Source organism: Euprymna scolopes, chromosome 5 (assembly GCF_053919585.1).
Source record: "Euprymna scolopes isolate OS-2025 chromosome 5, ASM5391958v1, whole genome shotgun sequence".
Classification (NCBI taxonomy): Eukaryota; Metazoa; Mollusca; class Cephalopoda; order Sepiida; family Sepiolidae; genus Euprymna; species Euprymna scolopes.
This window is the reverse complement of record NC_136486.1, coordinates 94,433,637-94,450,280: the sequence shown is the minus strand read 5'-3', so window position 1 is coordinate 94,450,280 and position 16,644 is coordinate 94,433,637. Positions and strand designations below refer to the sequence as shown.

Sequence of the window (16,644 nt, the reverse complement as noted above, 5' to 3'; positions counted from 1 at the left end):
TTCTGACCGTTTATTATTATATATGCAATGTTTTTTTTAATGTTATTATGTTATGCATATTTCTATAACTTTTTCAAAATACATGTCAAGTTAAAAACATTACGGGAGACTTGAATGTTTGAGTTGACATCGTATAAACCATTGCCTAAGTAAGATGGACTATGGCTATTTTTATTTGTCAACCAATCACACGTGTTTGCTTGCGTACAAATACGCAACCTCAAAAACACCACAATGTTTTAATAGTATACTGATAAACCCGGCAATTAAACGATACAGATTAAAATGCAGGAATTCACGATTTTTCAGTGATACACTGTTTGCATCTAAATCCATTGATTACTCTACATTTATTGAAATAACATGTTTTGTTACTGGGTCTGTAGAGAAATAGTTTAACTAAGTAGGTAATAATTTGTTTACAGGTCCTGAATGGTAAAATATTCAATTCAACTATTTCTGTGCTGACGCGATAACAAAGATTCTTTTATTTATTTATATTTTCAATTGTGCAATTTAGATGTAAAGAACGAAGATTGTATAGAAAGAAATCTCGTTAATTCCCTTTGAATCTGTATCGTTTTATTACGGAATTTGTCCGTGTACTATTACATTTATCCACGATGTGTAATATGCGGCGCAATCCCGTTGAGACACCGGTTTACTAAAGTTAAGCCACGTGGAACCTAGTCAGTTCCATATGGGTGAACGTATTGGCATAGAAAGCACTGTGTGTATGAAGATCATGACACCTCCTTGGAAGAACTGTAAAAATCTGACGCCGTCATCGCTCTTGGAGGCTGCCTGTGAATTTAATAGACACTTGGACATCCTTCCTTTGAAGAAAGCTAGTGCGACACCTCTAGAGTGAACCCGTGTTATTTTATGTGCCCAACATTTCGTTTTTATATTAAAAAAGTTTAATTGATATTTGAAGCATTACAGATATCATTCGCAATATCGGGTGCTGTACATACAGAATAAGGGGGTAACCAGTCTGCAATGTGGGATGATGTCAAAATACTGATTATAGAAGAAAGATGGCGGATCAGAAAACTGAAAGTGACGGCACATATGATAGAAAATAACAAAATCATTAGCCGTCCCACTATAGAATTAAATTGCATTTGGACACCCCCAATCACAAAATCACACAAAAAAAGAAAAAAACAAGACATATGCCCATCACAAGGTAATAACTTCACCCAAAGCAATCTTTTTTTTTTTTACTCGGAGTCGCCCTCCTTGCATTGTGTGTGTGTGTGTGTTTTTTTTTTTAAATACGTGTGGGTATCAATCCTCTGTATCGTAAAACATTATTTTTTTTATTAATATTAACAATAGCATAGATATTCCGAAAAATTGAGTCATAGGAAAGCCTTTAAAAGAAAACAACCAAATATCTTAGTGACTCCTGAAGATTGAACTTTCTTCATGATATACAGACCCATCCAAATCCGCGGTCGAACTCTTGTAATGCAGAGCCAATCCTCTTTTCCTTAGTATAGAAGAGAAGCATGTTTTCAACAGGCCAAATAAGGTCTTAGGTTGTAGCGACCGAAATGTTTTGTTAATAAAACCCAAGACGAGAATAATAGTCCGATGAATCAACATAACACAAGCATTTCAGCGGTCGTTTCTTTTTGTAACGTTTGCTTAGTAATTATCGTATTATTATAAAGCTATTAAGGGAATCCATCATTTCAAAGGTGTCTGCTAGTTTCGGTTTGCCATAATCTTTACAAGTATATCAATTTTTGGTAATCTTTCATTGGTTAAAACATGACTCGGTATATATAGCGCGTGCGTTTCTGTAAATTTCACGATTGCAATTCTCAGTTTAAAATACCTTAAATGATCGTCTATGATTGAAGAACTCAAGAAAAATATTCTCAGAGGTGTAGTAGTTCTTTAAATAACGATGCCATTTTAGATGAATTACAATAAATGTTGAAATAAAAATTTAAATGTTGAAATTAAATTATTATTTAATTAAATGCTATTCCGTATCAAGTTTAAAAGCCATTCGAAGATGAGAGTTAATTAGACTGTCAGTTGAATGAGTTCAGAGGATTTTAAGAGGATTGTAAACGATGATTTAATTGGAAGAAAATTTGTTTGCTAAAGACGCCGAGTAAACAAGTATTTGTTTACATTGGAGTTGAAGTCGAATCTTTTGTCCTGCAGGGTGGCAATCTCATGGTAATATGTTTCATCATCTTCCACGATCCCTCAGTAAACAGCATGTCTGGGCAAAATAACGATGATCTTTTTTCATTAAAGATTAAAATACAAAATTGAACAAATAAGCAAAGAAACTATTTACCCAAATGACTTCCTGATATTTAAATATGTAATTTTCAGGTAGTGAAAATGCTTGAACAAGATATTACCTGTATTTTTATTTTCCAAAAATATAATGTCAAGCAGTTGCACTGTAAGGTTATGGCCCTTTCGGCTATGATCATAGCGTAGTATCTGTGTTAACTGTGGCAAGCAGGGTCAAGGGTCAAAACATTATTATTATTATTATTATTATTATTATTATTACTAGTTTATTCGAGCGATGGGGGTCGCTGGATCAATTATTATGATTAGAAAAATAAACAATTAAATTAGAGAAAATGATTGGCAAATAATATAATATTGTAAAAGGAATGTGAAAATAGAAAATAGATGTAAACATGATTTTTGGTTTGCATAAACAAATAACTAGATTGGGGTAACATAAGCTGTTGGTTTGAGACAAGTACTGAGACACGTGATGGAATATAGATTTTGGAAGATTCTAGTTAGTCGTTAGCTGGACATCAGAGAGAACGGACGTCTCAAAAAGAGGAGTTGGTTTTTCCATGGCGCAGGGGGCAGCATAATCTCAGGCAGCCAACATGTAACAATATGTAAGTTCTGAATATGCCCGCTGGATCATGAAAATAAATGTGCGTAAATAATTCAGGTATGTGTTGTGTTATTTACATTTGTTAAAAAGAACTGTGTGTCTACAACTGTTTCGATACGTCCACGTCAATCGTTTCCTGTTAGAACTGTTGCAAAAATGTTAAAATATACACACTAGACGATCAACTAAATGCAACGAAGTATATACATACGCATTTACACGTGTATAAATATACAGAAAAAGATAAACCCCACAATTCAACATTTATGCCGCTATAGACTGTATTCATACACACAACGTAACAACACGACGTCTCAAATAGACATTGTCTTGAACAAACACTAATTAATCGCAACAAATGTGGCGGATGCTAGTTGTGGAATCCAAGACTAAACTTCATTTGTTCTGAGTGATTTTCAAACAGTTTTAACTTTACTCTCTAAGAGAAGATGCACCATTCTTTGTATGAGTCAGTATATAATCATTCCACGGGGAATTAGTTCCGGATACAGAATGCTATTATTTATGATATTTGGTCAATATTTACTTGTAGTGCGAAATATGTTCGTGTCAAGCCGACCTGACAAACCTTTGTACAGAGACTAAAAGTCCTAGTGAATAGTGTATTGAAGGTATTCAAATTTCCCTTTATTATGCATTCAAATTCTCTCTCGATAATATGAAGCCTGAAATGAAGAATCATTTTTAACCGGAAGTCGACTGATCGAATAAGTTTTTTGTATGTCATGTTTATTGTTAATAACTACAGTACGCTACGCATGTGCATGCATAGCAGAGCAGATTTTTCCACTTTGAGAAGGTCGATTTTTATTAACAAAGAAGCATTTTTTTTAATATTTACAGGCAGCGCAGCATACAGCAACAAACCCGGAACCACAAAGTACTTGACCCGATCAAGACGTCCTGCCTTGATAGCCAGTGCAATGACTGAATTTAATGTTTTCCTTCCTATTTTGTCTAATTTATCAAACACAATGAAAACAGGTAAATATACTTTTTTTTTACGCACGTCTTATAAATATGCATATACGGCATAATCACACTGACACATGGGTTCTCGTTAGATAACCGAATTTTAAGCAATGATGCACCTGTGCAGTACCATATGGGTGACCATTTGGAAATAATATGATGTATGTTTCCTTTTCTTATCTCAGCATTATTTCAAGTTGTCCTGATTTTTTTTACTTGTCACTGGAATAAAATAGTGCTGACCCAGAATAGATGTTATTTGAGATTGTGAAACTCTTGCCACCAAAACATTCACGCGCAGTTCATAGCATCATCAGTGATGTTCGTTGTCTTCATCAACTATAATGGACGAACAGGCAACATTCTAGCAATAAATCAACCTTTGTTGACTGATTTTTTTCTAATCCTGAAATTTTAGACCTTTTGTAATATTTTCCAGTGGTCGGATGGATTTACATTCGAATGTAACAGTAGTATAAATGCTTAGCTTGTATTGAAATTGCTAACACTTATGCAATATAATAAACAGATAAAACGAAATATATAATTGGTTGCAAAATCAATAAAAAATTTAATTTCGAACCGACCTGTTTAGTTTTAATGTTGTGAAACTGTTTTATAAATTATGAAACAAAAACGCGTCAACTTAAAAGTAAATGCGTAAAAACACGCGGAAGAAAAAATATCCAGTCGCGTCCGATAGTAAAAAAAACAAAATTGACACCATGTTTAAAAACCACTCGATATGAAAGACTAGTTCTACCTAAACGTAGATTCCATGAACAAAGCTTCTTTCTTAGAAGTGCACGCCTGTGGAATTGTCTTCCGTTTTCCTGCTTTCCGGCTGACTTAATATGGTTGTCTTCAAGTCTAACGTAAACAAGTTCTTGACGAGCCGTTCCATATAAGTTAACAAATTTACGGAATTTCCATTACTAATGATTACTATATTGTCCAATTTCTACTGTACACTCTTTAACCGTTATCCTCTAGTAGCATTTTGGCCTTGATAATGTGATGATACCTGTGTAAAAAAAGCGCATACCCTCATACTGCAGTTGTACACGATGACCGAGCCGTGTGCAAAGTGAGGTCATGGCAAAGAAAAAGAAAAAGACTATAAAATACGAACGTGTGCACAAACCGAGGATCACGTTAGAGATCCCGATCATATAAAAGAGGTTGAAATAACCGTTTTTATTATTTAACCTGAATTATCGAGTTGAACTTATTTCCTATTCCTTATTTTTGCCCATTTGTGACGGAGTCTACAACATGTTGGGTCCCTTACAAGTGTGTAAACGTTACAAAAGAGTATTTCATGCGTTAAAACTGGGCCTCTTCTAAAACGGATTTATAAAGAAATAATTACCACGTAAGAGAATACAGTCGCAAAGGAAGGACCAACGATCAAGATGACACGGAAACTTTGAGAGAGCAAGAAAGAACTAATCAAACCTGGATGGAAAACTTTAAAGAAAAAGCATTCTGAGCACTATTATCCGTTTTCTTAATTTTTTTTTCTCTGATCAATTTCGAACTTTCTCTTCTTTTATCAGTCATTTGGATACAACCGCCAGACGTGCGTTCGCGTTGTTTCAGTTTGACAAAATGTTATATTGAAAGAAAAAATAATATCAACTTTAAATAGTGTCAAAAAATGAAAACTATTCACATCGGTGGAAGATTAATTTTATTACATTTCATAGCAGTTATTTATTGTACATTTATACGGCGGAGTGGGAAACGCCAACACATAAAATGTGGTGCAATCTAAGACAATAAAAACAAATAATCGCATCGACATTTCCCATTAGAGATGACTTCGATGATTAGCAATAAGCTAATATATTTTCAATGCAATAAAAGTAAAACACTGGGCGGGTGGATCTCTTCTGATTACGTAGAACCATAACTGATACCGACAGATTGCAAGGTTACATTCGTCACAATGGTCAAATCTCCGTCGGATAAATTATCGAAGACGTATCTTCGATTTATATGAGCAATTTAAAACAATGACATTCTTATTAATATTATGTCATACTATATTTTCTGGACACAGATGAAGCTGTCAAGAGACGATTCGTGATTAAGGAAATAATTTATATAACAAACAAACATTTTGGGTTCGTACGTACTTTTTTGATAAATTCAAATATCTGACTACTGGATCACATCTAATCAAAGGTGCACTACTGAAATACAGCGCCGCATAGCCACAGCAAAAGTACCCTTTCAAGATATTGTCATCAATCATGACCAACAAAAACATAAAAATAGACACTAATTTCAGTATACTCCCGACATATGCACCGCATGTTCTTTTATACGGTTATGAGTGCTGGACAATCACCAACAGCACGAGCAAGAGACTAGAAGCAACAAAATCTTTGTTCCTGTGGAGAATTTTGAAGATATCCTGAACAGAAAAGGAAAAAAAAAACTAGTGTTGGGACGATTAATCGGAATCGGAATCGGGAATCGAAAAAATCGGAGCTTTTGGGGTATCGGAATCGAAAAAAATTGAGCCTATTTTCCGATGCCAAAACCGATCCCATTTGATTATATTTTTATTTGCTTTTGGTTTAAAACAAATTCTTCCACTGTTGTAGTAATAATAAATAATAAATATTAACAGATTTAAACATGAAGTAAGACTAAAACCTCTAGATCACCTCACCACACAAATGTGGTTTTACGTTTAAGAAAATATACGCACATTTATGATGCGTTTGTACAATAAACGGGAGAAAAAAAAACTTTTATAGTTAAATATTTAAATATTTATAAAGAATCAGAATCGGTAATTGTATCGGAATCGGGAAATATTGGAATCGTCCCATCACTGAAACAAACCAAGACGTATTAGAAATGACAAACGCAGAAAGGTCTCTAAAAAGAACAAAACGAAAAAAGACAAATGAGGTTAAGGGGTAATGTCTACAGCAAAGGTGGCATAGGTCAAGTTAGTTTCACGGGAAAGATCATGGATAGAAGAAGCAGATGTTGACAGCGAGAAACATACGTTGAGTCTGAATACCTGGGCAACATCAACAATGATGGGCAACAATGAATTCAATTAATGAATGCTTCACGAGATAGAGAGGATACAGAGCCGTAGCTGTTTATGCTTATACAAAGCAGAGCACCATATGATGATGATAACGTACGTTATCCCATTTTACTCAAATTTAAATGAAATGAGATTATCTCATCATAAAAAAGAGTAATTAGTGATTAATCTAATATAGCTAAGGTAAACAATTCCGACTTTAACTATTTCAAAATTATATTAAATGCATATCGTCCCGTCGATTTTAATAATAACATCTATTTAAAAAAAAAAATAGTATATATCTGTATGTGTGCTTTCCGGAGAAACTCTACAACTACTGCTCATATCACACCAAATTAAGCGGAAATTCTAATCAAACACCAAAGATCGTTTAGAACAAGTAAAATCTTTGTTTGGTGGATGCATAATGCGTATAAAAATATGTCGACAAGTTGGAATTCAAAATGTTCATTTTAATTTTCCGACATATTTGCTTCACGCATGCACAAATTCAACCAAAACTACAAGTCGTTTAATATTTTGGTTTCAATTCTAGCTGATGGCGTCGAGTCATTTTTTTAAAGATTTTTGAAATCATTAATATATATATATATATATATATATATATATATATATATGAATATCTATCTATCTATATATATATATATATATATATATATATATATATATATATTACATAAAGAATTGATTCTGTAATAATAAATACAAAATCTGCATGAATTAGCATATATTTAAACGTATTTTACCACCCGGCAAGTCTAGTATTTAATAAATTCATTTAAAAAGTGGCATTCCTTTTAATGTTGTCAATAACATCTAACTAACAATTATTTTTACAGTAAAAGGACAACATATTAAAAAGAACTAAGTGGCTACAATTGTAAGTAATTAAAGATATGTATATAGAAACATTAAAAGCAGCGTTATTATTTTTCCTGATTGTGATGAGGATAATAATACCGATTACGTTGCCCATCCTGATGGTAACCCTATGCTATGTTTTTGTCTATTTGCAGGAAAAGCGTTCATTGATATGGCTAACATTAAGGCAGGGAAGATCGGCGACAGCAATCCACTCTCAAAAGACATCAAACAGAACAATAATTCAAACCATAACAAAGCTAATCTCATAATGAATGGCAATAGTCTAGGCTCGAATGGTGTCAGTACTAATGGGCCAAACGGCACCACTGGTATGGTCCCGAACAACACAAACGGACTTCATCCCGACAAACCAACCAATGGTAGCAAACCCTTAATGGACTGCAGTTCCATGATAATGCTTTCGATGGACGGACTCACCGTTCCATGTGCCCCGGTGTTGGTGAAAGCATTCGACCTCAGTGCTCACAGAACCGCTGTAGATTTAGGAGGTAAGTTAATCCCAAATCGAGTTAATTATAAGTGTTCTATTTATTTATGTAGCATTTTTAAGGGATACTTTTTCCTTTATTGGTTTGTTGATATTGGATTTTTGCCAATGTAATCATGAAATGATTTCCCCCTTCAAATTCTATAAGTATTAATTTTAAAAATAAACACAACAATATATTAAAAAATCGTGCTTATGCAAAATACAGACTGTGCTTAATTAATGGCGTTAATATTTAGACGTTCATTCGGTCGTATATTGAATAACTAGCCAAATAAACTAAATGCACCGGAATATGTTTTGCTTTTTCTTTTTCTTTTTTTTTGTAAACAAATAAAACGTTTTAATATATTTTTAATACTCCAAAACATTAAAAAAATAATTACTTTGGTACTGTTGGCAATTTTTACTGTCCAATAGGCGATTTATAGAAATTACTCATTAATTTAAACCATTAATTATGAATTAAAATTCTATCGATTTTCAAATTACACCGAGACATATATTTAACTAGGAGTTGAAAGAAACTTATAAAAGATATATAAGGTAAATTAATATATTTACAAGTTTTAAAGGATTAAGCTGGTAATATTAGCAACACTTAACATTCTTAACAAATTGTCATATATTAAAAAACTGAAGATTAATCTAATTTTACGTTAACAAAATTCATTATAGTTTTATGTAAAGTGTAATGTATAAACGATAATGTTACGATTACATTCAAATTTAATAATTTATTTAAAAGAAAAAACAACGAATAATTTGTCTAAAGCTGGTGTAGTGTGTTTTTATATGGATACAAAAACGAAATATAACAGATTGTTGGGAAACATATTGTAGATACAACTATTAGTGTGATATAATACGAAGGCAAGATCAGATAATCCTGTTAATCATATAGAGATACTATGTGAAGTATAGATTAACACCAGATTTCTTAACCCGATTTTGTCATGCCAGTTTATTCAAAAAGAATAAAAATATTTTCTTACTTCAAATTGAGATATCAGAAAAAATGATGAGCGAGAGTTAGGCTTTACGTAGCTGCAATTCCTATGAAGAACAGAAGTAAAGAGAGATATATCTGTGAGATTGTTGACATATTTATGCTTGTGGTAGCCATTACGTTTGACTCCTTGATTGGTTAGTTGGCTATAAAGTCACGTGAACTGACTGAAAACAGCTTAGTCCATCATGTTTGGATTGCGGACGATAGAGATAGAGCTATTTCTAATATTACCCGACCGATGAAGTTGTACCTTTTTTTTAAACTACGCCACAGCTCGCAACACATTATTGGTGCTAACACTTATAACCTCTGCTTTCCGATAAAATTTATCCACAGAAAAAAAAAAAAAAACTTACTAAAACATTTTTTTCAAAGATTAAAATAAAACAATCACGACTAAGTGCGTATTTCAGATATATTATGATGATCGATATCGGCTAAGAAATAAGTTGAACACTATATTCATCAAAAATAATAGTCTAGTATGAGTTTTGAACACTGAACAACGTCGTAACATATAGGGACGTTTGGTGAATGCTTATTCACACGGCCAGCCATCACACGAAAATATTTTGTCTTTTGTGCGTACATTAACTCCCAATGAGCTCGCCGTAGGAACATGTAGAACAGACTGTTTAACTATCCGCATAGATCTAAAATAGATTCGCTAAAACAAAACAATGTACAAAAACGTTTTAATAAAATAAAATGACAAATCAGTGTGAGGGTTTAGCTAAAAGAAAACCATCTTGCCCTTTTTTATGTATTCATTTTATTTTTATTTTCATATTTACACTTTAAAGAATGTTTAGTGGTTAGGGTTAAAATTAAAAATATGAAACTGAAAATGAAATGATAGCAATCCCGTAACAGTTGTTTTCATATTACTTTAGTTTAGAATAATTACTATTAACAGAAGTTTTAAAACGTATTGCATCAATAAGTGCATTGGATTCAAGGTATCGATTAAAAATTTTCTATTAGTTTCTTGCATCAACTGTTTTACTGTGATGCAGCGATACGCATATAATAATCTTATATATTTGTGTGTGTATGTGTGAATACATGCATATATATGCATATGTGTATTGGTATATTATGTACATGTGTATTTATGTATTATGTATATGTGTATTTATGTAGAGGTATATGTGTATTTATATGCATGTATATATGTATATATGTGGGTGTATTTATATTTTGTGTATATGTGTATTATGTATATGCATATGTGTATTTATATATTATATATATATGTGTATTTATATAGTATGTATGTGTGTATTTATGTATATGTGTATTTATATGCATGTATATATGTATATATGTGGTGTATTTATATAATATGTGTGTGTATTTATGTATATGCATATGTGTATTTATATACAATTATATATGTATATATGTGTGTGTATTTGTATATTATGTATATGTGTATTTATGTAGATGTATATGTGTATTTATATAATATGTATATGTGTATTTATGTATATGTATATTTATATACATGTATATATGTATATATGTGTGTGTATTTATATATTATGTATATGGGTATTTATGTAGATGTATATGTGTATTTATATAGTATGAATATATGTATTTATGTATATGTATATGTGTATTTATATACATGTATATATGTATATATGTGGGTGTATTTATATATTATGTATATGTGTATTTATGTAGATGTATATATGTATTTATATACATGTATATATGTATATATGTATATATGTGTGTGTATTTATGTATATGTATATGTGTATTTATATATTATATATATGTGTATTCATATAATATGTATATGTGTATTTATATACATGTATATATGTATATATGTGGGTGTATATATATAGTATGTATATGTGCATTTATGTGTATGTATATGTGTATTTATATAAATGTATGTATGCATATATGTACATATGTGTGGGTATTTATATGTAGGCATGAAAAGGAACATTTATAATATCTTTAATAAAATATAATGCCAAATGAGTTTGACGGTTTAGCTAAAAGAAAACTATATTGACCTTTTACGTAGTTCTTTTTTTCATATTTTCAGTTTAAAGAATGTTTATCGCCTGTATTTAAATATGACGCAAATGCAAAAATGTGTGCTATAACAATAATATATACATTTTCTATTTCTATTATTTTCAGGCGGATCAGGTTTAATTGGTAGAACACTCGCCAGTGAATATCCTGAAATGAATATAATAGTCTTTGATCTCCCACCAGTTGTGCAGCTTGCTAAAAAGTTATACCCAGAGAATAACACTGGTCAGGTGACATTTTTATCAGGTGAGTACAATGTATACTACTATATTCGAGTTTCATTCGCTTAAGAAACCTTAATTTTGTTCTATTTTATTCTGTTATGTGTATGTAATATGAAAAAGGCCAATAGCCATTAGTCGCGTGCTCTCGTGTAAGGAATGAATGCGTGAATGTAGGATTGAATTGAAATTCTTAAAGATAAACTAAAATGACCGAAAAATGGGCTGAAATTACTTAAGTAAATAAAAAGTAAATGACTTAGAATGACTTTAATGAACTTAAGGATGAATTCAATGACCTTAAGAATGACTTGAATGCTTAAAAAAATAACTGGAATCCTTACAAAAAAAAACTTGAATGGTCTGGAGAATGACTTGAATGGCTTTGAGACTGACTGGTTGTAAAGTGGGTGATCATTTTACATTAAATTAATACAAAAAAGTGATCCCCCACTTTATATCACAAAGTTACAAACATAAGTACATCATGTAGTAAGAACAGATATTACACTTTGATATTGGCCAAAAGGCCAAGAAAAGCTTGAAAAGCTAAGAACAGTATCTATTAAGAACAGATCTTTGATCTTAACCAAAAAGACCAAGCACAAAAGTGTTACGGACAGACCGACCGACGAACCGATGGAGTGACTCATAGAGTCGCTTGCACGCGACTAAAAATAACCAGCGTTAAGAGAAATGTGTTGAAAGTTTCTCAATAAGTATACTTTGACTATCTTGAATTTGCCAACGCGTAGATACAGTAATTAAATTATATCTCGACATACGTTCCGACTGCTAAGTTTAGTTTTGTTTTTCTGTGTTGTTAAAACGTATAGAAAGGGAAATGCATTTCATGTATTGATAGGTTGTCTACGGCAAACAATAAATATATTATATATAGGTATGTAAAATGTTAAACATACAAGTGCAATGTTGGCATACAACCAAGCACGTTTTCTCGCAAGGAAAGCTCGTTGGTTTTCTCTGGAATTTTAGTGAGCTTTCCAAGTTTTCATTGCTCTCTGCACCATCCAATGGATGTGCCGTCGGTATTTTCATTCTTTACTCTTATTATTGTTATAAATAATAACAATAACAAAAATAATAATAATAGATAACAGTAATAATTATAATATTAATGGGCAGACCAGACGAGCTACTGCAGAGACAAAACACGAAACGTTACATTGAACCAAGAACATTCAAGCTGCATATCTATAAGTTCTCCATCCCCTTTCCCATTACCCAATCACCCTCTCTCGAGAGAATGATGATAAATAGTCGAGAAGACTCAAGGAGGACGGAAAGACTGGGGAGAGAGCGCTGACCAGACTTCCACTAGACAAATGCCAAGAGAACTAGTACCGGGGAGGCTTATTGTCACTCAAACTCCAGTGCAGACCAATGGTCGCTGCTAGCAAGAAATCAATGGTAAGCGGCTGTTGAGATAATGGAAACTCATTTGCAAATGTTATCGAAAGAGGTGGAGAGTACTGGACATTTTGGGAGACTTGTTGTCACTCAGCTTCCAGGGAACACTACAGGTTGTTCTCAAGGAGAAATCCTTTATGACCTGTATGAAATCTCCCTTGAGCCAATAATAATAATAATAATAATAATAATAATAATAATAATAATAATAAGAAGAAGAAGAAGAAGAAGAAGAAGAAGTATTAGTATTATTATTAGTAATAGTAGCAGTAATAGTAGTGGAAAAACTATTTAGTTTAACTGTGTACGTGGAATAAAACACTAAAAATCCTCGATATAAAACAATTAAATTATAAGGACAGCAGCAAGTTTCAAATAAATGTTTTACACCATTGTATGAAAAATTATGAATAAACTCGTAATTGTTCTGCCACCGGCAAAATTAAATTGTAAGCCGTAAACATTGAACAGTTTGAATACTTGTTTAACTTTTTATCAACGCTTGTTGGAGAAAGTGTGCACCTATGATTTTCGTGATGGTAATTAGTATAAAGTTAGAATAGACGATCTGCTTACATGGTTAGTCCGGCAAGCCTCTGTTATTGCATTTACACGAATTTGATGATCACATAGAGAAAGATCTCTTGCGTTGTCGGACCTAAAATGTTCGGTATTATCATATTGCTTTCTGAGGAAGCTCATATTTATGGGAGTAGCCGATTTAGAGGTTTGGATGATTTTATAAGCCACGTGGTACAAACACAGCGACATACTTTTATACATTATTCAATTGTGTATTAGTCACAGTTTTAGACGAGTGGAACCGTATTTTCCTATTTACTTACATCCCCACAAGGCCAAAGTAAGACACGGGGTCGGTTTTAAGGTAAAGAAAATTCAACTATAAAAAGGGGATACTGGATTGGAAAAATATTGCCTCAATCTACAAGGATTTTTCCTTCATTGAATGAGGACAGAATAATTGGGCTAAGAGGAAAAATGTAGCACCAGAACAAATACTACACTTTTTCTTGCTAAATTATTTTCTTCATCAGTCTGCATAATTTACTTGTAATGATATTTAGTTTGAAATAATAAGTTCAATAAGCTATAATAATACTAAGCAAATATTTTTCAACTACATATTTAGAGCTAAATTCATCTTAGTAGCTCGAGCGATACTAATCTGATAAAACAAATGGTGTCTGGTGATAAGATACGTAGGAATATAAAAATTTCTTCCCATATTATTATATAGATAAAGTAACAGTCCAGTTCGACTTTGCTCGGGCCATATGTACTGTTCATAACTTTATGTGCATATGTATGTATATATATATATATATATATATATATATATATAATTAAAAGTGCGACTCATGTCTAAAAGTTTGACTACATCTAAAATTTCAAATGTTTAGGCCCAAAATTGGCGGAGGAATTTCGTAGAGTATGCAAAAGTCAACTCTTTCAACCTTGATCTCTTGATAGCCAAATTCTCGCCCCAAATCTGATGAAAAAGTTTGCTGCATGTCTGGATACCTTTTACGTGAAATTTCAAATGTTTACACTCAAAATTGGCTGAATAATTTGCTAGAAACCGTAAAGGTCATATTTTTTTAAATGTGACCCTGTGGCAGCCAAATTCTCGGCCAAAAACCGATAAAATACTTGGCTTATGTCTGAATATACTTTATGAAAAACTTCAAATGTTTAAACCAAAAATTGGCTAAGTAATTTTGTAGAGACCGCAGAAGTCATTTTTTTTAAACTTTGGCCTCAATTTTGACCACTTAACATTTATTGATATCATCTCAAATCAAATTAAAACGTTTGATCCATGTCCAAGTAACCTCCATCTAAAGTTTTAAGTATTTAGATCAAATATTGGCGGAGGATTTTAGTAGAGTATTCAAAGGTCAAATCGTTGAACTTTGACCCTTTGACAGCCGAAAACCAATTAAAAATATTTTCCTAAATCTCAATATCTATTATGTCAAATCTCGAGTCTGTTAACTGAAAATTGACAAAGTTGTTTGTTAGGGAAATGCACACACACACACACACACACACACAATTTCACTTTTATAGATATAAAGATAAATAAATGTTTTACTTTATTATTCTTTTTCAGGGAATTTTTTTGAAGACGAGATTCCAAACGCCGATCTTTATCTTTTGTCCCATGTGATCCACGATATGACAGAAGTACAAATTAATACACTGTTGCAAAGAGTTTACAAAAAATTGCCACCAGGTAAGTTACTCATTTCATAGATCAATTTCAAACCTTTAGAGCTAATTTCCATTTCGATCTAAACAAACTGCTTTTTAAATAATCACATTTTACCTAATCAACATCTTCATTACCAACCATTACGGTGTTGTCCCCCTGCCAACCTGACACTCATTTATCCTTTATCCTCAAGGAGTCTTTAGGCTTTGATAATTTCGGAGACCTTAGTAAAACAAAAGTCCCCTTTGCTTAATAATAAGACATTTCCTTACATTGACTGTCATGGTTAATAGCATCCTCTCCGATAAACCATTCGTTCAAGCCAATAATATCTACAGACAAGATTAATACAAATACACGGTAATTCTATGTTAACTGTAAAGAAAGTGGAAACTATATAGCAGGTTAGTAACCTTCTTATACCTGCCAGTCTCTCCTATACTGCAACTCTTCCAACATCTATATAGTATTGATTTGAAATCTGCGCTGGTGTATCGTGCTGGTCTTGCTATCTACCACAGTGTCCAAAAAGCACGTTCCTATCTAATAGGTTCCTAAGTGTGTACTTATTCCCATCCCTATCTTGTCAGCACAATTGTGCATCAGTGTGCAGTATTTTTGCTAGTAGTAAAACTTCCAAACTTCACTTAAAGTATCTCCAGATATCGGGAAACATATGCTAATAGGCTATTTCCTCTAACCACGTGCTTTTAGAATCACCTTGTCATGTCATCGGCTGTAAATGAATTACTACACAACACCAACACCGAGGGTCCATTTAATAAATCCTCGTTGAAAATATTTATAAACATTACATTAAAAAGATTTGCTATCTTAAAATATAACTTTGTTTTTGTTTACCTGCGTTTAGAGTTCATTGTAAACTGTTTTTTAAGGTCAAGGGGTAATTGCGAATATTTTATATATACGTAGAAATATGCAAGTCTATTTTATTAATTCCAGGTCTTACGTTTTTAATTGAAACTAGCCTGCTTGCCCAGCATTGCTCGGGTGTTTTAAGGTGTATGGTAAGCAAAAAAAAAAAAAAAAAAAAAAAGAAAAGGAAAAAAAGTGGGTGCAGACAGACAGGCTCGAACTCGTACCGCAAACGAGGAAAAGAACGTGAAAAAAGTGACGTCTTTGCCGTTTTGTCGATTGCTAAACCGGAAGAGGCGAACGTTTACATTAAGGCTAATCAATCAAAAAGAGGTGATGATTTTGAAAAATATCGGCGAAAAAGCGACTCTTCGTTGTAAAAAAAAACAGCCCAGTGGAGGGTGAAGAATTAATGTTTTTAGCCAATATTTCGATATTTGTCGTCATAACGGTTGAACTTA

At 32.4% G+C, this 16,644-nt stretch overlaps 1 protein-coding gene across 1 annotated transcript in view; it reads left to right on the top strand.

Moving 5' to 3' along the window:
- Positions 1–16,644, top strand: part of LOC145276926 (acetylserotonin O-methyltransferase-like) — a 67,199-nt gene that overhangs the window by 48,187 nt on the left and 2,368 nt on the right. Inside the window, exons 3-6 of the mRNA XM_080128400.1 lie at positions 3,764–3,904; positions 7,988–8,344; positions 11,525–11,665; positions 15,206–15,328. Of these exons, the coding sequence (XP_079984526.1) occupies positions 3,764–3,904; positions 7,988–8,344; positions 11,525–11,665; positions 15,206–15,328 (762 nt within the window). The remainder of the gene's footprint in view (positions 1–3,763; positions 3,905–7,987; positions 8,345–11,524; positions 11,666–15,205; positions 15,329–16,644) is intronic.